This window comes from Gopherus evgoodei, chromosome 1 (assembly GCF_007399415.2).
Source record: "Gopherus evgoodei ecotype Sinaloan lineage chromosome 1, rGopEvg1_v1.p, whole genome shotgun sequence".
Taxonomy (NCBI): Eukaryota; Metazoa; Chordata; order Testudines; family Testudinidae; genus Gopherus; species Gopherus evgoodei.
Genome location: NC_044322.1, coordinates 224,519,644 through 224,542,577, shown reverse-complemented (window position 1 = coordinate 224,542,577; position 22,934 = coordinate 224,519,644). Strand labels below are relative to the sequence as shown.

General features: G+C 47.2%; 1 protein-coding gene across 2 annotated transcripts in view; it reads right to left on the bottom strand.

The window, feature by feature from the left end:
- LOC115636997 (alpha-2-macroglobulin-like) overlaps positions 1-22,934 on the bottom strand; it is a 58,524-nt gene that overhangs the window by 9,754 nt on the left and 25,836 nt on the right. For both annotated transcript variants that reach the window (XM_030537800.1, XM_030537807.1), the window contains exons 20-31: positions 22,493-22,619; positions 21,755-21,876; positions 16,323-16,374; positions 15,634-15,717; positions 14,976-15,152; positions 12,931-13,015; positions 11,544-11,700; positions 11,126-11,200; positions 9,091-9,256; positions 5,335-5,558; positions 4,105-4,323; positions 3,675-3,802 (exon numbers count right to left, since the gene is read on the bottom strand). In XM_030537800.1, the coding sequence (XP_030393660.1) occupies positions 3,675-3,802; positions 4,105-4,323; positions 5,335-5,558; positions 9,091-9,256; positions 11,126-11,200; positions 11,544-11,700; positions 12,931-13,015; positions 14,976-15,152; positions 15,634-15,717; positions 16,323-16,374; positions 21,755-21,876; positions 22,493-22,619 (1,616 nt within the window). The remainder of the gene's footprint in view (positions 1-3,674; positions 3,803-4,104; positions 4,324-5,334; positions 5,559-9,090; positions 9,257-11,125; positions 11,201-11,543; positions 11,701-12,930; positions 13,016-14,975; positions 15,153-15,633; positions 15,718-16,322; positions 16,375-21,754; positions 21,877-22,492; positions 22,620-22,934) is intronic.

Sequence of the window (22,934 nt, the reverse complement as noted above, 5' to 3'; positions counted from 1 at the left end):
ACCTCCCGCAGGCGTTCCTGCGGAGGGTCTGCTGGTCCTGTGGCTTCAGTGGACCGGCTGCAGGCGTCCCTCCGGAGGGTCCGCTGGTCCCGCGGCTTCGGTAGACCTGCCACAGGCATGCCTGCGGATGCTTCACTGGAGCCACGGGACCAGCGGACCTTCTGCAGGCAAGCTTGTAGGAGGTCCACCGAAGCAGCCTGCTGCCCTCCCGGCAAAATGCCATCCCCCCAAATCCTGGCGCCCTAGGCGACCACCTAGGTTGCCTAAATGGAAGCGCTGGCCCTGCTCCTCACTGAGCAGTCAACCTTCCCTGTCCTTGGTCTTCCTCTTGCTTCTAATGTATTAATAAAAAGTTTTCTTGTTTCCCTTTATTCCCAAAGACATTGTGGAGAAGCTGAATGAATTATTTGCATTGGTCTTGACTGCAGAGGATGTGAGGGAGATTCTTACACTTGTGCAATTCTTCCTGGGTGACAAATCTGAGGAACTGTCTCAGTCTGAGAATTTAATGGAGGAGGCTTTGGAATAAATAGGTAGATTAAGCAGTAAATAATCACCAGAACCAGATGGTATTCACTGAAGAGTTCTGAAGGAACTCAAATAGGACATTGCAGAACTACTAACTGTGATATGTAATCTATTGTTTAAACCAGCCTCTGTACCAGATGACTGGCGGATAGCTAAAGTAATGCCAATTTTTAAAAAAGGCTCCATTGGCGATCCTGGCAATTATAGACTGGTAAAATTAATTTCAGTATCAGGTAAACTATAGTAAAGAACAGACTTATCAAAAATAGATGAACATGATTTGTTGGGGAAGAGTCAATGTGGCTTTTGTAAAGGGAAATCATGCCTCACCAATCCATTAGAATTCTTTGAGAGGGGTCAACAAGCACATGGACAAGGGTGATTCAGTGGATATAGTGTTCTTGGACTTTCAGAAAGCCTTTGACAAGGTCCCTCACCAAAAGCTCTTAAGCAACTTAAGGTGTCATGGGATAAGACTGAGGCTCTCTCATGGATCAGTAACTGGTTAAAGGACAAGAAACAAAAGGCAGGAATAAATGATCAGTTTTCAGAATGGAGAGAGGTAAATAGCAGTGTCCCACAGGGATTTGTCCTGGGACCTGTGCTGTTCAATATATTCACGAATGATTTGGAAAAAAGGGGTAAACAGTGAGGTGGCAAGCTTTTCAGATAATACAAAATTATTCAGGATAGTTAAGTCCAAGGCTGACTGCCAGGAGTTACAAAGGGATCTCACAAAACTGGGAGACTGGGCAAAAAAAATGGCAGATAGAAATTCAGTGTTGATAAATGCAAAGTAATGCACATTGGAAGACATGATCCCAACTAACATATAAAATGATGGAGTCTAAATTAGCAGTTACCACTCATGAAAAAGATCTTGGAGACACTGAAAAAAAATCTGTTCAGTGTGTAGCAGCCTTCAGAAAAGCTAACAGAATGTTAGGGAACAGAATGTTAGGAATGGGATAGATATTAAGACAGAAAACATAATGCCACTGTATAAATCCATTTTATGCCACATCTTAAATACTGCATGCAGTTCTGGTTGCCCAATCTCAAAGAAGATATATTAGAAAAAATACAGAGAAAGGCCACAAAAATGATTTAAGTGTATGGAACGGCTTCCGTATGAGAAAAGATTAGAAAGACTGGAAGTGTTCAGCTTAGAAAAGAGATGACTAATGGGGAGATATAACTGAGGTCTATAAAATCATAAATGATGTGGGGAAAGTGAATAAGGAAGTGTTATTTAGCCCTTCACATAACAAAAGAACCAGGAATTACCCAATGAATTGAATGGGCAGCAAACTTTAAACAAACAAAAGGAAGTACTTCTTCAAACAATGCGCAGTCAATCTGTGGAACTCGTTACCAGGTGATGTTGAGAAGACCAAAATATAACAGGGTTCAAAAAAGAATTAGGTAAGTTCATGGAGGATAGGGCCATCAGTGGCTATTAGCCAAGATGGTCAATGACACAACCTCATGCTCTTGGGTGTTCCTAAATCTGACCACCAGAAGTTGGGCCTGGACAAAAGGGGTGGATCATTCAAAAATTGCCCTGTTCTGTTCATTCCCTCTGAAGCATCTGGTACCAGCCAGTGTTGTAAAACAGGATATGGGGCAAGATGGACCTTCTTTCTGTATTCTGTACACAGCTGTATTAATCTTTGGTTAAATAATCTCATTTGAGCTTGTTATTTGACAATCTTGAATCATTATTAAATTCAAACTTGCAACATTCTATACATTGAAAATGTCTCTTGTTCTAATACATAATGTGAAATGCTTATGTACAATACAAGAATGTGTGGAGCATGTCCTCCAAATTGGGAAGCTTATAAGGGATTTTTTGTTGGTTTTCATTGTAAATAATTGCTGTGGTCTAACAGTAATAGGAATTATCTGGCACAAGGAAGAAGAAATGTTAGAAGATATAAAGTAGGGTATAACCTGGGAAAGTGACAGAAATTGCTTAAAAGCAGGGATCCTAATTGACAGTAGGGGCTAAAAATGAAATACAGTCCTTGAAATGAATCAAACTTAAACGGCCTCCAATAAGAAAAGAATTGAAGAAATTTGTTATACACAAATGCCATGTACTGGATACTAATGGAAGCAGCAAGCAAACTGAAAGAACAGGAATAAGAGGATGCCCCTTACCCTCTTAGGAGCCCTGAAAATAGGATATATAAACTGTATTTTTTGTAAAAAATTCTCCCTTAGTGGCATAAAATCTCTGTCAGTTCAGATCCAAACTGGTTCCGTGTTAGCACTAGGAAGTTATTATTTCAATACACTAGCTAAGTCATTGTGAGCTTTTTGATACTCACTTTCAAAAATAGGAGCTTAAAGTTAGGTCTGGTCTACACTACAGACCTACACCTATGTCACTCTAGGGTGTGAAAAATCACAACCCAAGTGATGTAGTTATACGGATCTAACCCCCCCCCCCATGTGGACAAAGCCAGTTAGTGAGAAAGTTTCCCGTCAACATAGCTAGTGCCTCTCGGGGAGGTGGAATAACTACGCCGATGGGAGAGCTCTCTGCTGTCAGTGTAGAGTGAGTTCATTCAAGTGCTACAGCGGTGTTTTAAGTGTAGACTTGTCCTTAGGCTCCGAAGCCCATCTTTTAGTGTCTAAGGGTGGGTATTGTAAAACCACTGAAATGATTTAGGAGCACAAGTCTGATTGAACTCGGCCTGTAAATCCTGGTGAAGGAGAATGGCCGGGTCAAAGCATTCAGCTCCTGTGACTGGGGTAGTTCACTCTGTAGGAAGGTGGTGGTCGTTGCAGGTACAGGACGGGTTACTGTCTGGGCAGTTTTATGTCTGAGTTTGTGTTGCTCTCACACTAAGGATGTTACTAAGATGCTGACTTGTCTTTTTCAGCCTCAGGGAAACAAGCTCAGAACAATCACTCTAACAATTTAGCAGGAGAAAGTAAAGAGCCAGCAACACAGAAATACAAAATCTGATTGACATTGAAAAGAGCAATTGCAATTAAGAAAATATCATGGGATTTAATTTTTGGAAAAATATTGATTTGTATCAACTTTTCTGGGGGCTCCTCTCACCACTGAAATGACTTGTCCCCTGCCCTAGGGCTGCTCTGGGAGGTCTGGCCCTGTGAGGGGGAGTTACCTGATGTTTATGGCGATGTTAAAGGTCCTTTGAGCCTTGGCGCTGTCACATATCTCAGGGACTGTGTGCACCTCCAGCGCGAATGGTGCATCGTCCAGCTTGGGGAACACATTGTACCTCAGGCTGGTCTGAAAGAGAATACACGGTTCTCTGTGTGTCTTCATCCGTCCATCTCCTCAATCTCCTTCTCTCTGCTCAGTTTCATTCTTTCCTTTATCTCTTCTCTCTCTCTCCCCGTTCCCCAAATCTCTCTGTCAACTCTCTCTCCTCCTCACACCTCTTTCCTATTTTCTCCTCCTCTCTCCCATCTCTTCTTCTCTTTTCCTTCCCTCCCTCCCCAATCCACCCCATCTTCCCATCTCCAGTGGGAATGAGACGGGCTCCCCTCAGCGGCAGCCTCTCCCTCTCAACCTTCCCCAGAATCCCTCACCTGCACGTAGACACATCCTTCTCCTGTCACCCCTATGCTGTAGTCCCCTGGCACCTCTGGCAGTGCCATACGCTGGAGCAGCAGACGGTTCGTGTGATCCACCTGGAATTGGGACTGGAAGTTCCCTGTGGATTGCAGAGTCACTGTGGATGCTCCTCCGCTCTTGGCATAGGCGGAGACTCCATATTGGGACAGCGCCTGGAGTGCCACCACTGTGTCCTGCCAGACAAGAGAAGGGCCCAGGTGCCCAAGGGGATGAATGAGCTATTTGTATGGACCCAGAGCCTTCACTCCACCTGCTCTTCCTACACAGCAGTGCCTTGATTTTCCCATTTCCACTCCTCACTCCCACAAGCCATTCACTCTATTCCCTTGGGTCCAGATCATCATACATATTTAAGCACCTTTCTCCCACTGAAAGCAGCCAAGTGTCTAAGTACCTTAGGGAACCTAGGCCTCGGTATCTCTGACACTTCACCACAGGCATCTGAGGGAAGATGCCACCACCCTTCCCTGAAGGACCCACCCAAAGGGACAGTTCAGGACCAGGTGAAATGGGAGCTGCCTGTAGCTCAGAGAGGACCCTGGTGAGGCAGCCAGGAGGCTCAATAATGGAGTATGAGAAAGTCTTTCAGCCCTGTGGGCATCAAAGCAACCAAGGTAATGGTGGAGCATGGGGCAAATGATTGGTCCTGTCTAGAGAGGTCACTCCCTGAGGTCCCAGCCTCCAGGCACCAGCATGGTCTGCACCTGCTCAACGGCTGAGGTGGCACCTCCCATTTGGTTGTCACTCAGAATGGTGCTCTCCTCCTTCCCTTTCTGGTTATGTCCGGCAGTGACTGGCTGCTGCTGCGTCTCTGGGGAGGCCTCTGCTCCTGAGCTGAATTGGCCGGCTGGATGGGGTCAGTGCTGGGGGGAGCTAGAGATGGCACTGCACTAACTTGTGAGTGCTCAGGGTGACTCTTCTGTTCTCCATAAACAGCAGCATCACTTGTCCAGTCTTCTAACTCATTAGTCCTTCTGGGCCTGTGGGTATCTGATGCAGCCATACTCCATGCTGTGACTATCCCCTGATCTAAACTTAACTATACAGCCAGGGGGCTGCCACCGCTTCCCTGTCCCCAGGGCAGCCTCCTCCATCCCCCAGGTTGCTTGTCTGTCTCCTGCCCTCTCCTGTCTGCCTCTCCCTCCTGCCCTGGGTGTCTGAGGCTGGGGATGGGAACAGCTCACCTGGGTGGAGGAGAAGCCCCCGTTGGGATTCTGCTGCTTGCTGATCCACTTTGCAATTTGAGTTGCTAATGACAGGTCATCTTGGGATGGTGCTGGCTGCGTGGTGAGGTAAGTGAGGAGCACATAGGCCGTCATCTCCACCTCAGCAGAAGGAGCACGGGGCTGGTAGAATGGGAGCTCGGCTTTCTGCTCCTTCCCGGGCCTCTGCCAGTGAATGGAGCCATCTGCAGCGGGAGAAGGGAGTGGGAGGGCAGGAGAGAAGGATATATAGATGCTTACTTAGTATATGCCATTTCTAAGGGGGTTATTGACCTGCTGCTGCTGCAAGTGGGAGAACAGAGCCTCCCCGTGCTCGTCTGGCATATTGACATGAGACGTGAAAGGATTAAATAGTCCCTCACTTGATGGTCTAGTGGATTTACACAAACCTTCTGGTACGAACACTCAGTGACTAATCAGGCTGCCACCTCTGTGTCTACGTCCCCTTTATCTTATGAAGGGACATCCCAGGAATGGACAGTAGCAGCCTTTATTGGGCTCTTTGATCCAAAAAGTGTGAGGTTGCTAAGTGGCCTCAGGCACTCAAGGCCGAAGGGTTACAGCAGTGACGGTCGCACCCAACTCCAGCAGGGTGAACAGCCCATAAGTCCTTCTCTTACCAGTACAGGCCCAGTTCTTCCTGGGATTTCCTGGGACACCAGGACCTTAATTTGGGGCCCCCTGGAATGATCTGTTTTTTCATTTTATCAGTCCAAAGATCAGGCTTCTCCTCTTTATTTGTCTCTTGCTGTAGGGAGCAGACATCACTCTGTGCTGACCAGGGGCCATCGTTCCCATGGAACGAGTATCCAGAGCGAGGAGCAGTGCTTGGAGTGAGGAACGGAGCAGAGCCAGCTAAGATATGCGCAGAGCTGTGCTATTGCTCAGTGGGAATGGTACCATTTGGTCAGGGTTTCAGGATATGCTCACTCACAGCACTGAGATGTGTCGGGGACCCCACAGATACACCTGTGTCGCTGCAAAGTCAGGCACCGGCAGCTCTGGCCCCAGCTCATGTTTTTAAAAAGTTCCCTTTGTCTTTACATTAATATTTCAGCACCTTAAAAAAGAGCCACCATCAAACTGTTCCCACAGGAACTTGCCCTCGGGAAAGGAGACCCAGGCCCCAACTCTCTCCTCCCTGGTGATGACCCCTATGTCTGGGGAGTTGTAAGGCATCTCCCAGAATCCTGAAATGTGCCCCCTTGATACTTCTCTCCATGTAATGCCCCTTGGACCAAACCATCCTCTGCCTCACCTGCTGCTCCCTGAGCTGCTCTCGGTGCCGGCCCACTCCTGGGCTGCTGTAGCCACCAGAGCCTGGGAGCGGTGGGTGCAGGAAGCTAGATGCCACTGAGAGGCTTCCGCCCCCTGCACCAGGCTTCTTAAAATGGGTGACAGTCCTGGGGGGTGTGGGGACAGGAATCCTCCTGAGGCAAAGCGGAAGAGAAGAGTAGGGACGGCCTGGACCCAAAGATGTGGGGAGAGGGAGAGGGAAGAAGAAACCAGAGGAGAAGGAAAGAAAAATCTTGAGTGAGAGATCCTAGGGAGGAGGGCAGGAAAGGGAGGGGGATAATCTGCACACATGGGTGGGAGGGAGGAGAGAGACACTCAAGGAGGGTGGAAAGGAGAGAAGATGCCTCTAAGACCTGGCCAACACACAGATTTTGTGCCACTACAACTATTTTGGTTAGGGCTGTGAGTTTTCTACTGATACCTGTAGTCTGGGCATGGTCATACCAGCATAAAGATGCCTTGTACCGGTAGGGCTGTACGGGAACAGTTCTATTGGTATGAACACCTTCACACTGCTATAACTGCGTCCACACTGCGGGAGTCGTACCACTTTAATTATACCAGTACAGATACAGAAGAATGACTTTTGTGTGTAGACAAGGCCTGAAGGTCCATCTACCCTGGGGAAATGCTACGTGTTAGAAGAGAAAATGCATTAAGCAGCATGCTGGTAAATATGACTCAGCACCTAGAACAGACAGGGATGCCTGGGCTTATAAATTCATTTGCTGTTTGTAAATTTAGGCTATGGGGTGCCCTCAGGTGAGCCACAGGCGGCTAATGTGATTGAGTTGGCCATGACCAGCTGCCGTTTTTCACCCCACCTAACTCTGTCTAGATCTGCCAGCAGATCAAGGGATATGATCATTCCCCTCTATTCAACATTGGTGAGGCCTCATCTGGAGTACTGTGTCCAGTTTTGGGCCCCACACTACAAGAAGGATGTGGAAAAATTGGGAAGAGTCCAGCAGAGGGCAACAAAAATGATTATAGGGATGGAGCACATGACTTATGAGGAGAGGCTGAGGGAACTGGGATTGTTCAGTCTGCAGAAGAGAAGAATGAGGGGGGATTTGATAGCTGCTTTCAACTACCTGAAAGGGGGTTCCAAAGAGGATGGATCTAGACTGTTCTCAGTGGTACCTGATGTCAGAACAAGGAGTAATGGTCTCAAGTTGCAGTGGGGGAGGTTTAGGTTGGCTATTAGGAAAAACTTTTTCACTAGGAGGGTAGTGAAGCACTGTAATGGGTTACCTATGGAGGTGATGGAATCTCCTTCCTTAGAGGATTTTAAAGTCAGGCTTGACAAAACCCTGTCTGAGATGATTTAGTTGGAAATTGGTCTTGCTTTGAGCAGGGGGGTTAGACTAAATGACCCCCTGAGGTCCCTTCCAACGCTGATATTCTATAATTCTATGATTCTGGGACAAGGTGCTGAGTTGTCTTTAGCAGTATGTCAACTAATGCATTTTCTAACACAGTGAGTTTCCTCACCTGCATGAGGCCTATGAGTGTGGGGCTGAGGCTCTGTGTTTGTGGGGCTGGGGCAGGGGACAGACAACCCAGGTGTCTGATGTGATAGGAAGGGAACTTAGAGTTTGCATGTGCCGGGACCCTGCATAACAAGTCCCATGTTCACTACGGTTGGGGGCAGCCTCTGCATGTGTGTGTGAGAATGGCTTTTGGGTGGGGGAGAAGGAGCCTGTGTGTGTGGGTGGATCCTGGGGCAACCCTGCATGTGCTTGTGCATTAGTTTGTGCCTGAAGCAGGCTGCAGTGTGTGTCTGGGGAGAGAGAGATTTGTGGGGTGTAAGGCAGCAGGACAATATGCCTGTGAATCTGTGGGCTGGGAAGTAGGGAGTATGTGAGAGCTTTTGGTGTGGGAAGCAGGAGGGAGGAGAGAGATTTGGAGACTTGGGGGAAGGAGGAAGAGAGCAGGAGGAAAAGAAAGGAGAGACCAGTTATTTCACAGTATAGAAAAGGGGGAAACGGACTGAAACAAACAGAGGAAAAGCTAACAAGCTCGGAGTAGAGGAAGGAGGCAAATGGAGGGAAGGCAGGGACAAGGGAAAGGGCAAGAGAGATAAATGAAAAGGGAATGTTGACATTTTACCTAATGGGCAGGTTGTATACTGAAGGGTGCAATCAATGACCCAGTTTAAAAGAACAAGGAGTCCTTAAAAGGGCAGGGATACAACATGCTGTGAGGTCAGAAATCTGCCTGGGCTGCCTCTCTCTCAATCTGTTTTTTTCATGTCAAATAACGTTCTCCCACTTGGTGCTGGCCCCTCGTAACACTCCTCTGCTGTGGTTTCCCCTCTGAGCCCCTGTATATGATTCTCAATACATGGTCACCTTACAAGTTGAGGAGGTAGGGCCAGGGGTCTGGGATGCAGGAGAAGGGACCATTGGGAACTCTCACCCTCTTTCACAGCTTCCTTGTCAAGCGAGTCCAGCAGTGCCCTGCGCTTCTCCTCCTTCCCAGCCAAGGCAAAGGCGTAGGCCAGTAGCGCCCTGGTGTACACGTGGTTTCCTCCCTGCTCTGCTGCCGTCTCCAGACAGAACAGAGCATTACGGACCACAGAGTGCTGTGTGAGGAGAGAGACATGGGCTGAGAGGGGGAGGGGAGGTCACCATGGAGGTGAATTCAGTCTGTGAGCTCAACAGGCAGGAAACAATATGCACTTTTTCTATTTTATGAAGTATTTTTTTCCAGACTTTCTGACACATGGGTAACTCTAAACAATAGCTTAGAGCCAGATTCCCCGGGACACTCTCTCACTTTCACCACTGCAGCAATGTGCAGTGGCTGATTTACAGCTGCTTTGCATCACTAGGCTGGCACTAAGCATCCAGAGCGAACCAATGAGTCCAGCCCTTCATATTTGGTGAATGGCGATGGCGTATTGTGGAATCTGGCCCTTTAAATTTGTCCTGTGGTTGGTCCTCACTTAGGAACATTTGAGAAGCAAAGTTTGGAATCAGACGTTTCCGTAATGACATTCCAAGGGATGCCAATGTGCACAGGTGCATACACAGCAGGGCAGTTCATCTGTTTTCATCAATGGCTGAGAATGGAAAGTCCAGCAGACAGTCCCATTTTCAGTGGCTTGAAACTTTTTCAGACTGTTTTGATCTGAACCTTCCTAGTCCTTGGTGTCTGCTAAGAGAGAAGTTCTCTCTGGGAAGCTGGAGGGAATGAGCTCAGCTGGTTTTGAGACAGGAAAGCCTGAAAACAAAATGCCTTGGAGTTTATACTATTTCTAACTGAGAAGGGCTTAATCAGGACATCAACTTTCCTTAGTTAAATACAGGGGATCAGGTTAGTCTAATGACAGTGGATGGGAACTGACTGCCACTTCATCAGGACAATGTTAACAAGCAGTCCATGTTGGGCCACATCCACTTGTCTTGTCTGACCACAGCCAGTAGCACCACACATCTAAGGCCTGGTTTAGACTCAAGTTACAGAACTCATCTTTTCTGGGCACAGCCTGGCACACGTTCATACTCAACTTGTCTACCAAGAAAAATTCTCCACTTTTGGGGGCACACTGACTCCCTTTTCTGGAGCAGCATAAGCCCATGTCAGTGGAGTTGTATCAGCACAGTGAAAGGTGCATGCTCACTGGAAGAACCAGTGTAAGTGGTCCTTCCACTACAGTGCCACAGTGCAACATTCCCTTTAACAGAGATTCTCTGGTAGCACTTTTGAACCAAGGGTCCCAAGATGGGAAGCCCGCCTGGCTTTTACACAGTTAGCACATTCTCCACAGCCACAGCTGTTCCTGCTACTTGCTACCTTTTCCCACTCGCTGCTGAGTGAACATTTCCCACAAGCACAGCGAAAGCTACGCAGCAAAATTTCCACACAAAGCAATGCCGCTGAAAGCGGCACAGAGGACACTGGGATGTCTACCCACAATGCGCCACACTTTTGCCAGTCTGGCCTGATACTAGATGAACATAACACACTGGCACAAGTGGCCCAGTGTGAACTCACTGCACCGATATAGTCTTTTTGGTTGCTCCCTGATAATAAAACTTTTACCAGTGCAGTTTCTGGATGTGGACAGACCTAACTGAAGGAGAACAGAAATCAGCCCTTGATGGGGACCCATTTGGCTACTGCCAACTGCCAAGGGGTTAAGTGTTTTTTACCCAAGTGTTAAATATCTGTAAAACTCTAAGCTGTAGGTGTGTAAGAGAGGATCAAGCAAACACTGCCTGAAAAGTTTTTTAAAAAAGATCATATAAGAGGATAAGAGATGAGACAGAACAAGCATCCTGGACTGGAAGGGAAGCTGCAGGGAAATTCCAGTTCCAGATTTGGACCTCCAGTTAAAGTCTTTTCTGACTAGATTTCCCCCTTTTTAAAGGCTTCTCTCTCGGGATGGGAGGCTGTGACTTAGGGGTCCCCAGCTCTGTTTGTGGCTTGAGGGGTTACAGGTACGTACAGTGATGGGCAGAGGAATCTCCAGCAGCGCGATGGTGATGTAGGCAGAGAGCGTGACCTCATCGTCCACCCCACCCTGCAGGGAACCACAGAGAGAGACATTAACCCATAAACCCCGCCCACTGGCACCTCCTCCCGGGGCGTTCTACATCCCTGTTCTTCCCACACTGTGGTAGCTTCCATGTACCTGCCTCTCTTCTTTCCCCTAGCCATGGTCACTCCATGTACAGTATGGTTCTACCCTGCTCTTGCCTCCCTTGGCAGATTCCATCTGCCACATTTCCAAGCCCCCTGCTCCAGCCCCATGTGCTGCAGTGGCTGTGCAATTCCCATGCGTAGTTGCAGGCTTTCTCCATGTCACTGGAGTCTTGTATGGGTCCCATGAGGCCCATGGGAAGCTGTCTGGGCGGATACGTCACCTTTATGGCATTGTTCAGGAGCGTCCCGGAGCTGCGGAAGCAGCCGTTGTCCTTCTGCTTGCCAGCAAGCCAGGCCAGGGAGTCCTGGATGTGCTTCTCCTCGATGAAGATGTGAGAGCGGGCCTGTGCGAAGGACTTGAGGACGAAGGCCGTCAGCCTGAGACAGAGTGGACAGCAGTGAGAGCTCCCACCCATGCCCTGTGCTCACTAGAGGGGACGGGGTCCTGGGGCATCGCCAGCCTGAATGGAAGCAGCAGAGGCCGGACAGCTGGTGGCCATGGGCCAGGGAACCATTATCTCACTCAGCCACCTACTGACATGCAGCAGAGCCTGGGGGAAAGACTCAGCAGCCGTCTGACAGGGCACAGCAAAACTGCCCACTTTAGGACAGGAAGTGAGCCATCTTCCTGCATCGGTTTTGAACAGCCAGGGCACACTTTAGGGGTAGAAGGTGGTTGTCCAGAGCCCTTGAGAGAACAGCCCGCACAATCTTCAGTGACCAGGAATGGCCAGGACACTGGCTCTGCATTTTATTATAAAAACAGCAGCACAGCGCCCCCTAGCATCAGACTGGGGTCAGCACTCAGAGAGACAATATGCCTTACTGAGCCACCCACCTCGCTCCCTGCAGCACAGCGCCTCCTAGCACCACACTGGGGCAATAGAGTTAATAGTGGCAGAGGGAAGAGCAACCCCTGCAGAGCTGCCCACTGCCACTCCCTGCAGAACCTGTTTGTTTACCCTGCAAGGCATGCACTAAGCATTGAGGGGCTGGGATGGCTCCACCCTCTTACCAGCCTCCTCCTTATCCTGAGAGCAGTGGTGGCTAAACTTTCCTAGCTGAGGATCGAACATATAATTCCAGAAGGGACAAGTATCCACAATCAGGTCTTTGGGATGGATTCTCTGCCCTGTTCTGACCTCTGCACCCTGCTCAGGTAACACAAAGGGAGCTAAAACTACCAGCAAGTCACCAGCCGGGGAATCTTTGGCTGACCCCTTTACACAACCTTCCACATAGCCCCTGGTACAGAGAGTGAGTGGCTGGAGTGTGCTGTGTTCTAGAGACACCTAGCTGATGTATGGTCCTCAGGGGACAGTGGCCAGCTGGAGCAAGTTAGAACAGCCTCTAGGCTTCTCTAACCTGAGCTGAGCAGGGAATCAGGGGGCTGTAAATGGTTATTAAGCCAAAATTGCAGGCCTCTAGCATATGAACTAAAGGAGATCTCCCTTCCCTACCAGCTCTCATAGTTGCCTTATCCCACATCATCAGCTCTACAGCTCCTCCCCTCGCCTCTGCCCCTTCATGATCAGCACCTGTTAACAGTGGGCAAGCTCCAGGTTAAAACAAGAGAAGAGAAAGAATTCAGCAGTACTGAAATCTTACCAGGTGTTCCCTGGTTGCCCATAACGTGGCCCAAATGTGCTGTAGGAGCCATCCTGGTGTTTGTACTTCAGCTGTGTCTGGTAACCTGAAAGGGAGAATAAAGTTGTGTTTCACTGCAATAATGTCCAGCTGTAGATGTCAGCCAGGAAAAGACAATCTTCAGCCCTGTCTACACACGAAGATCCTGTTTTAATTGTACCCTTAGTATTAAAATGCTGTGACTCCCGCAGAGTGTATGTAGTTAGGACAGTATAAAAGTGCTAACACCAATACAGCTTTTTCCCAGATGGGAAGGGGGTAGAACTGCATCCACACTAGGGGTTGTACTGATTCAATTATTTTGGTAAACTATCACCTCCTAACTGAAATAGTTACACTGGTACAAAGCTGGGTTTAGATCAAGCCTTAGACGCAGAAGCAGGTCCGATGTAGAGTACACAAGCCAGGCAGGCCTCCCATTCCTAAAAACAGCCTCAGTGTCTCAGCAGAGTGGCCTTGGTCTTCTGTTAGGCATTAAAAGAAGGTACAAGCAACAGGGTTATGATGTGCATCTAATAGCCACCTATACCAGGTTCAAGGATCCCTTTGCAGCACCTAAAATAAATAAATGGGAAGGCTGTCTCTGAAAGATTGCTAACGCTCATTAAAAACAGGGTAGAGCAGAAATGGAGAATGAGGAATAATTAAAGGTGTGACCCAAGCTGGGGCTCTTCTGAAAAGCGATGATGTGGAAAGGGCCTCTTGTCACTCAGCGGCTCTACTCCAGGTGTGTTCAGAGTCATGGCTACTGGCTTTACTGGCAAAGGTCATGGCCACATTAAGAATAAAGGAGCATTACCATCATTGCCAGCTAACACGTGTTTCAATCCTAACACAGAGAAGGCACTTGTAGTTTCACACATGTTGGCTGGTTGAGTTAACCTTAGCGACGAGCTTACAGTTTACCTTGATCAACAAACATATTAAAACTACAAGTCCTTCCTTCGAGGTTTTTAAGGCCCAGCTTGACAAAGCCCTATCTGGGCTGATTTAGTTGGGGATTGCTCCTGCCATAGGCCCCGACTTCATGGGTGCTCAGGGGCTGGAGTACCCACGGGGAAAAATTGGTGGGTGCTCCTCACCGAGGAGGAATGCAGTGTGCTTGGGGAAGAGGCAGGGCAGGGGTGGGGATTTGGGGAGGAGTTCAATAGGGAAACGGAGGAGGCTGAGTTGGGGCCAGGCCGGGGGCAGGGTGAAGGGGCACCTGTGCTTTGAGCAGGGGGTGGGACTAGATGACCTCCTGAGGTCCATTCCAACCCTGATAGTCTATGATTCTAAGTTGGCTAAATGTGTTACAAATAGATAAATCTCTTCTAGTGACAATAAGGCTTAAACCCAGGTTTTGCTACATTTACTGCTGCCAGGCCTGCAGAATCAACCCAGCTCTTCTTCTCCGCCTTGCATGTCATCAGCAGAAATGCACCCAGTGCAGTGCAGCACCCTGGCTATGTCCACATGGACCCATCTTCTCCCATCGTGCACTTCCAGAGAGTAGAGTTCTCTGTGTTCCTAGATGTCACCCTAGATCTAAGCATGCTACCATGCTATGGCACCCCCTGTTGGGAAGCGATCTATTGTAACACCAACCATTAATGGAGCAACTACTCAGAGTAACTCCTGGGAAAGGGAACCTCTGACCTCTGGGGCGGGGTTGGGGAGAGGGAGTGTCAGAGGCCCTGGTTCAAAGGTAAATGATGAAGGGTCAGTTGTGACGGTGCTGCCAATACTCTAATGGCTAGGAAAGGCCTATACACAGGCCATCTGGGAGCCAAGTCTGGTTTGCTGGGGCAAGAGTGAATTATCACTGGGCTCACACACTGGAGAGCAATGGGATGAAAGGGCTGAGGAGGTACAATGCATTCCCCTCCCCCCAAGAGACAGGTGGTCCCCTCAGTCCGTCCATCCTTCCCAGTGGGAGCATTATCTGAGCAAGGCAGACACAAAAAGCTCCCAGCACAACCTTGGAAGGGAGCAAGTGAAGAAACAAAAGCCCCGTCCCTCCTCACCACTGACTAAGTATCCAGTAGCCTTGGATTTGGTCTCCTCGCTCAGCTGCCCCGTCTTATTCAGATAGTCCAGGACGTAGATGTTGGGGGCAAACAGGACCATGTTCTGCTCCCCACATCCAAAGGGCATCTGGAGAAGCTGCTGAAGGTTCTGCATGGCTGTGCCCAGGATATCGCCTGGGGATGGAGACACAGGGAGTCAGTGTCGCACAGAGCCATCTCGCGGAGGCATAGTGCACCGCAGAGCAAGGATGCTAGTGTGAGACATCCATAACAGGCTTGTGAGATCACAGGCAATAGGAGGGAAAGAGAGACACACACAACACAGAAAAGGAGGAAACAGAGAAATATTCTCTGAGAGAGAAGGGACACATGAAAGGCAAAGTGAAGGGCATGTTGTTGGAAGGACAGATGGGAGCACTAGGCTGGATGAATAGCTAGAGACATGGGCCCAGAGGCAGAGGTGTGGGGAAGGAGAGAGAAAAAGAGGTGAAGTGCCAGCTAGTGACTACAGCAGTGGGCAGCTGGGGGATAAATGGAGGGGCTGTGATGGGTGCACAACGGGGTGAGGAGTGGAATGGGTGAAAAGACCACTAATGTCAGGAAGGGGGAGGGAACGGCAGCAGCACCCACAGCCAAGCTCTTCGGGCTCACTTACCCAGCACTGAGAAATAGGCTCTGGCTGATCCCTGCACCACGTTCTCTGGGAGCTTCAGGGACATTGTCTGTGGCGCTGTCTTTCCTGGGGAAAAGTGACATAGATGGGATTGTAGTAAAATCCCCCCTGTGTAACAGTGACCAGGCCCCAGCACAGGAGCTAGGACACTATCCCTGCTGCTGTCTTTCCCCTGGCACTGCACAGGGGCTCCCTAACTTTAGCAGCTCCATTCCTCCATAGCTTTATAGTGAACTCCCCACCCATCCGCAACTCCCCTCTCAGGCTTGGATCCCCCTCGCCCCCGGCTCAGCCCTCCACATGGAGTGAGGTGCCATCACCTGGTGAGACAAGTGAACTGCAGTCTCCAGCTCTTTCTTTGGTACCTTCCCGTTTGTAATTTCACTCCATGGATTCAGAGAGTGAGAGAAGAGGAAAGCCCCATTAATTCCCATCTAGCCCATCCCCACAGGACCCAGGCCAGGAATGATCCCTAAGACCTAGGCTTCCAGCCCTTCCCTTGGGGTCCATTCCAGCCCTTCAGTGCTAGGAAACATTTCCTCGTTATCCAGCTGGAGGTGTCCCACTTTCTCATTTCCATATTACTGCTTCCAGTTAGCGCTTCCCCTCGGACACTCAGGGTTTCCAGCCTTCCCTTTGCAGAGGCAGGTCAGGAGGGGTGAGGCTCTTACCAGCTGCACAGAGCAGGAAGTTGTAGGTCGTTTCCTTCTCAAGCCCTTCAGGCTTCGGGTTGGGGAGGAAAAGGGAAGGGGAAGGAAAATGAGAGAGGTGAGAACCTGCAGAGACACTGAGCACCTGGTGGCAGAAACATATGGCCAGGGGTGATGGGGAGAGATTAGGAGAAGGGAAAATGCTAAGGTGAAGAAAGAAAGAAAGAAAGAAAGAAAGAAAGAAAGAAAGAAAGAAAGAGCAGAGCATGAATCAGAGAAAGAGGGAGACTAGCAAATTCTCATGTAATAATAATTCTTATGAAGCCAGCAGATAATGGTTGGATATTGGCTACTAACAAGTTATCGCCTCCTCACTCCCAAGGGGAGGATATTGCAGTGCTCTACCATGGGTGATTAGTTGCTGGTAGCACACTGTAAAACCTGGACTTTCCTTGTTACGCAGAGAGAACTTTCAGCTTTACACCATGTGCTGGTGCTGATAATATGCCGTGATGCTAATGAAGTGATGTAGGGGCTCGATCCTGTCAAGTGTTAAACTTTAAGCCTGATTGAGGTCAATGGGACAACTCATGTGCCTAAACTAAAGCAAGCTTTGCTGGGTCAGGCCCAAAGCGCTCAGTGTCCTGAAATGACATATTGTAATGACTGCAGGGCCACCTAGAAATTCACCATTACACACTGTGGCCAATTAGTCCTGTAGGGATAGAACTCAGCTCCTCCTGCTCCAAAGGCCCAGACCCCCAAGGCTTGAGCTAAAGAAGAAGCCCTGTTATTTATTGAAATGACCAGAACAATTCTGACTAAAACTCAGGAACTAAACGTTGTGAAAAAAGAGTGTTTAGTCAAATCAATTTTTGGTTTTGGAACACATCCCTCCCCTGCAAATTTTTATTCTGAAAATAGTCAGTTTCCCCCCTTTTAATAACTGTTTTCCAACATTTGCCAGATGGAAACCGGTAGCCAAGCATGAAAAGGGGCTTTCCCTCACTTTCTCACACTTTTAAAAAACCTTTCCCTTTCTTTCTTCAGTTGAACAAAGTAAAAAGTTTTAAAAAGTGTGTGTGTATGGCAGGGGGGAGGGGAGAGAATCCAAAAGTCGACTCCATCCCTACTAAAACCAAATTTAAGGTGAATATTAATGGTTTTTGCTTTGTTTCAAAATGTCTTTTCAAAAGTAATCTCAGCGACAAATCGGCTGTTGAGTTTAATTTTGAACATTTCACAGGAAATCCAAATTCAGTGATCAAAGATGTTTTAAAGACTCTTTTTTTCTGGTGGAAAATTCACTGGGGAAAAAAATCCTGTTTTCCAACCAGCTCTAACTCTTTGCTAGCCTAGCATACACAGATGAGCATTTCTGATTCCATCCGATAGAGCATTTCTGATTCCATCCGAGTATTCAGTACTTTAAAATAACAGGGCAAGATTAGTACCCCCCCTACATCCCAGCAAAGTGAATATTTTTCAGCTGAAGAGGTTTAGAAATCATTTATTTTGAATTTTGTTGTGAAGAGAGTTTCACAGTTCTTTGGGTCCCTATATGTTGAAAAAGGAGCCAAGTTATAATTCAAATTTCACTTGGCACATGGGAGAACTTTAAAGCAAAAGCCAAAACACATTTACTGTAACATGAGAGAATCACAGAAATGTAGGGCTAGAAGGGACCTTGAGAGGCCATCTAATCCATCCTGCTCAAAACATGGCAGAACCAAGTATATCTAAACTATCCTGGACAGGTGTTTGTCCAAACTGTTCTTAAACCTGCAATAACTGGGAATCCGCAGCCTTCCCAGGTAACCCGGGCCAGTGTTTACCTACTCTTGGGGCAGTTTGGCAGAGGCCCTGGAGGTTTTTCGCCTTCCTCTGCAGTGTGGGGCACGGGTCACTTGCTGGTGGATTCTCTGCAGCTTGAGGTCTTCAAACCACAATTTGAAGACTTCAATAACTCAGACATAGGTTAAGGGTTTGTTATAGAAGTGGATGGGTAGGGTTCTGTGGCCTGCTTTTTGCAAGAGGTCAGACTAGATGATCATATTGGTCCCTTCTGACCCTAAAGTCTATGAGTCTACGAGTCTTACAGTTAGAAAGTTATTCCCAGTATCACACCTAAATCTCTCTTGCTGCAATCTAAGCCAATTATTTCTTGTTTTACCCTTGGTGGACATGGAGAACAACTGATCACCATTTCCTTTATAGCACATATTTGAAGACTGTTATCTTGTTCTCCCCTCAGCCATCTCTTCTCTAGACTAAATATGCATAATTCTTCCAATCTTTCCTCATACATCAGGTTTTTTCATTTTTGTTACTCTCCTTTGGACTCTCTCCAATTTGCTCACGTCTTTCCTAAAGTGTGGCACGCAGAACTGGCCACAGGATTCATTCTTGCCTTGAAGTTTAGAGAGTGGTTTTTTCTGCGTCGATTCAATAATGTGAATTGTATCTTTGCCTTGCTGAAAAAGGTGGGCTGTGTTTCTGTAACTCAGAGATGAGCTGCAGTATTAGGTCATGTGTTACTGCTTACATCACGCTATTTAAAAATGATTAGTGCTTTCCTATAATGGAGAGAGGAGTGGCCATCTTTTATCACGTCATATTGCTCTGATCAGACTATATAACAAGCTATCACTACTTCTCTATTACAGAGAATAGCTATGGAGGTTTATATTAGGAGTTATTGTTAAGTCTCGTTGGGTGTCATTTAAAAAAAATGGAAACAGCCATGGGATCCTCATCACAAAATACTGCAAGAGACAAATTTATAGAAAAATATGTCCTCCAAAAACGGCTCACATTATCTTGAGATTTTTTTTTAATTATGAAGTTAAGTGATTTAAAATAAATAATGATAATTCATAAATAATTCAAAAATGTTTTAGAGGCAGTCACTCTCTGTGACGTTATTGATATAAACTGGGACCATATAGAACATGGTTTGCAACCATGGTCCTGTAGTGGCACCCAATCTTATGTAAAGGGGGTCATATACGGTGTTTAAACCAGGTTATGGATTGATGGCTATGATTATGCTGTCTGTATGTCTGTATCATTTTGTAGTGGAAGTTATGAGTATTGGCTGTATACTGTCTGTATTTCAACTTTGTGCTGTATTTCTGGGAAAAATCCCAGGCAAGTGATTGTTAGCTCTGCCTAGCCTGCTTGATGGCCCATTAAGGACCATCAGCTACACAAGTGACCCATTGAGAGGAGGCAGATACGCCTTGTAACTCAGCAGGGTGTGCAGGAACTTGCCCATATGACTGCAGACTCCATTTTGCTGTAATTTTCCACAGTAAGAACAAAGGAGTGTTCTTACACCTGGAAGAGCCTATATAAGGCTGATGCCTCATCTCCATCTTGTCTTCAATCCTGCTTCCTATCTCTGAAGGGACTTCGCTACAAGAGACTGATGACCCATCCCAGCGGGGGATGTTCTCCAGAGACTTGATTTGAACCTGCAGTTTACTTCATCAGTGCTACAAGCCTGAACTAAGAACTTTGCCTTTGCTGTATGTAATTGATTCCATTTAACCAATTCTAGCTCTCATCTCTATCTTTTTCCTTTTATGAATAAACCTTTAGATTTTAGATTCTAAAGGATTGGCAACAGCGTGATTTGTGGGTAAGATCTGATGTGTATATTGACCTGGGTCTGGGGCTTGGTCCCTTGGGACCGAGAAAACCTTTGTCTTTTACTGGGGTGTTGGTTTTCATAACCATTCATCCCCAGGATGAGTGGCACTGGTGGTGATACTGGGAGACTGGAGTGTCTAAGGAAATTGCTTGTGTGACTTGTGGTTAGTCAGTGGGGTGAAACTGAAGTCATTTTTGTCTGGCTGGTTTGGTTTGCCTTAGAGGTGGAAAAACCCCAGCCTCGGACTGTCACTGCCCTGTTTGAGCAATTGGTCCTGAATTGGCACTCTCAGTTGGGTCCTGCCAGAACCACATCGTCACAGTGGCGTAGTCGGCAGGTCAATATACACATCAGATCTTACCCACAAATCATGCTGTTGCCAGTCCTTTAGAATCTAAAATCAAAAGGTTTATTCAATTACATACAATAATGGCAAAGTTCTTAGTTCAGGCTTGTTTGTTCTTACTGTGGAAAATTACAGCAAAATGGAGTCTGCAGTCATATGGGCAAGTTCCTGCACTCTCTGCTGAGTTACAAGGCATATCTGCCTCCTCTCAATGGGTCAGTTGTGTAGCTGATGGTCCTTAATGGGCCATCAAGCAGGCTAGGCAGAGCTAACACCCACTTGCCTGGGATTTTTCCCAGAAATACAGCACAAAGTTGAAATACAGACAGTATACAGCCAATACTCATAACTTCCACTACAAAATGATACAGACAAACAGATAGCATAATCATAGCCATCAACCCATAATCTGGTCTTAGACACCTTATATGACCCCCTTTACATAAGATTGGGTGCCACTACAGGACCATGGTTGCAAACCATGTTCTATATGGTCCCAGTTTATATCAATAACATCACACTCTCCCATACTCTACTACACTGGTCACATAAGCACAAGGTTCATTACAGGTCCTGGAAGTGACCTATTAGAGAATGGGATAGCAAGATTTACAAGAAAAAAAGTAAATTTTTGGAAAGGCTTTTCTTTACTGTAAAATGAAGATTCAGGTTAACCAAAACATTTCTCATATGTGTGCTACACTCACCAAATTTTTTCAATTAAAAAAACCCCAAATATTTTTCAGTTCAAAATTCCTTTTTTTCATTTTCATTTTAGTTCAATGCTATTTTTTTTAAAAGGGTAAAAAGATTGAAAGAGAAAAATACATTTCATGTCAGGTCAAATCAAATATTTTGTTGGACTTGAAACTACATTTTTTTGACTGTTTTGGTTCACCAAAAAAACCTGAAACATTTCCGTTCGGGTTGACCCAAAATAATTCTTTTTTTTTTTTATGTTTTAGTTTGGCCAGTGGACCAAAAAATTGGTTATTCACACAGCTCTGTTTACCAGGACTATGATCCACATCCACAGCTGGTGTAAATCTGCACAGCTGCATTGAATTTAATGAAACTATGCCAATTTCCATTGCTGAGGGCTTGATTCCATGACTTGTTATGGACAAAACCTAAAAGTCATGGTTTCTGTTCCAAAAGACACATCTGTGACGAACTTATCACCTTTGCTTATTATTTCAATCACACGGTGTAACAAGATACCAGTATTCTTCTGTAAGAAGTTATGCAGTATTACAGTTTATACTGGCTAATATAGTGACTTATTGCTGCTTCTCTTTACAGCGTTAGAGAACGTGTTATTGCTGAGATCATATTAAGTCATTATGGCTTCCCTATAAACCAAGAAGACCTGCAGCATTATATCAGTTGTCACAACACAGCAGTAAGTTATCATGGCTTCTCTATACCACAGGGACTAAACAACCCACCTACCTCCACTAACAGCTGTTTGATCACCGTGTCCTTCCGCCCTTTGTCCGGGATCTCCACTACCTCGTTCCCGCAGGGCAGATCTGTCTTCAGGGCTTCAGCACTCACTGAGAAATTTACATTACCTGAAACAAAGAAGGATAAGTGTTCTGCCAGGCACCGCAGCTACAGGGGTGCCAGTGTCATTTGCATGGTGTTCTGCTTTGCAGCTCCAGAGATTACATGGAAACTTCTCTAAAGACGGCAGAGCTCAAGTCACATTGTGCAGGTTAGCACTTTTGCACAGCTCTGTGGCAGCCTTCAAACTCATCAGCTTCAGTGGCTACATCAAAAGGGGGTTGGGCAAGACGGAGAGGAGGGGAGTGCAGGGGCAGGTCTTCAGATTCTGCTGCCAAGACCCTTGCATGGTGTCAGAGCCATCATCTTCCTTTTCCAGAAACTTCAGACCCAACCAGTATTTATATGGCCCCCATCTCAGTAATCAGATGGGGAAGCTGAGGCACAGGGACACTGATTTGCCCAAGAGCTGGACACTGAGTCCAGGTCTCCTGGGTCCTGTCCAGTGCCTCAGCCATAAGGCCAGCCTCCCTCCTTTCACAGTAGATCAGTCCCTTCCAGAGAGGATGGAGCCATCCTGAATCGGATCCAGAAATTTTGAAGCCACTTGGTCCCTCACACAGAGGTTTTAGAGCCATCCATTGGTCCCTGATCCTGAGATTTTGGAGTTGCCAGGTCCCTTACCCAGAGATTTTGGGGTCGCAGCCCAAGACACTGTTTTCCGTCCGTTCACACAGAGACAATAAGATTCTTCTTCCTTCTCCACAGGGGTAGCCCGGAAGCCATCAGATGAAGCCAGTGAGATGCTGACCTGTCAATTGTACAGAGAGGTGCCATCAGGCAGGCAGAGAGAGGGGTTCAAAAGGTTTGGGAGTAAATGGAGATGGGACAGTGCAGGGGAGGAGAGGGGGCAGAGAGTTTGAGGGTCACAGGGATTTGGTGGGGCAGGGATTGAGGTGGGGAAACCTGAGAGGTACTGTGGTTTGGGGATGTGCAGGAAACTGAAGAGGGGCAGTGAGTTGGGTGCATGGCTCTGAAGAAACAGGTGATTGCAGGGCCTGAGGGATTCGGGACCAGTTGTGGGAATAAAGACAAAGTGGTGACCCTAAATTTACCACCTTGGTAT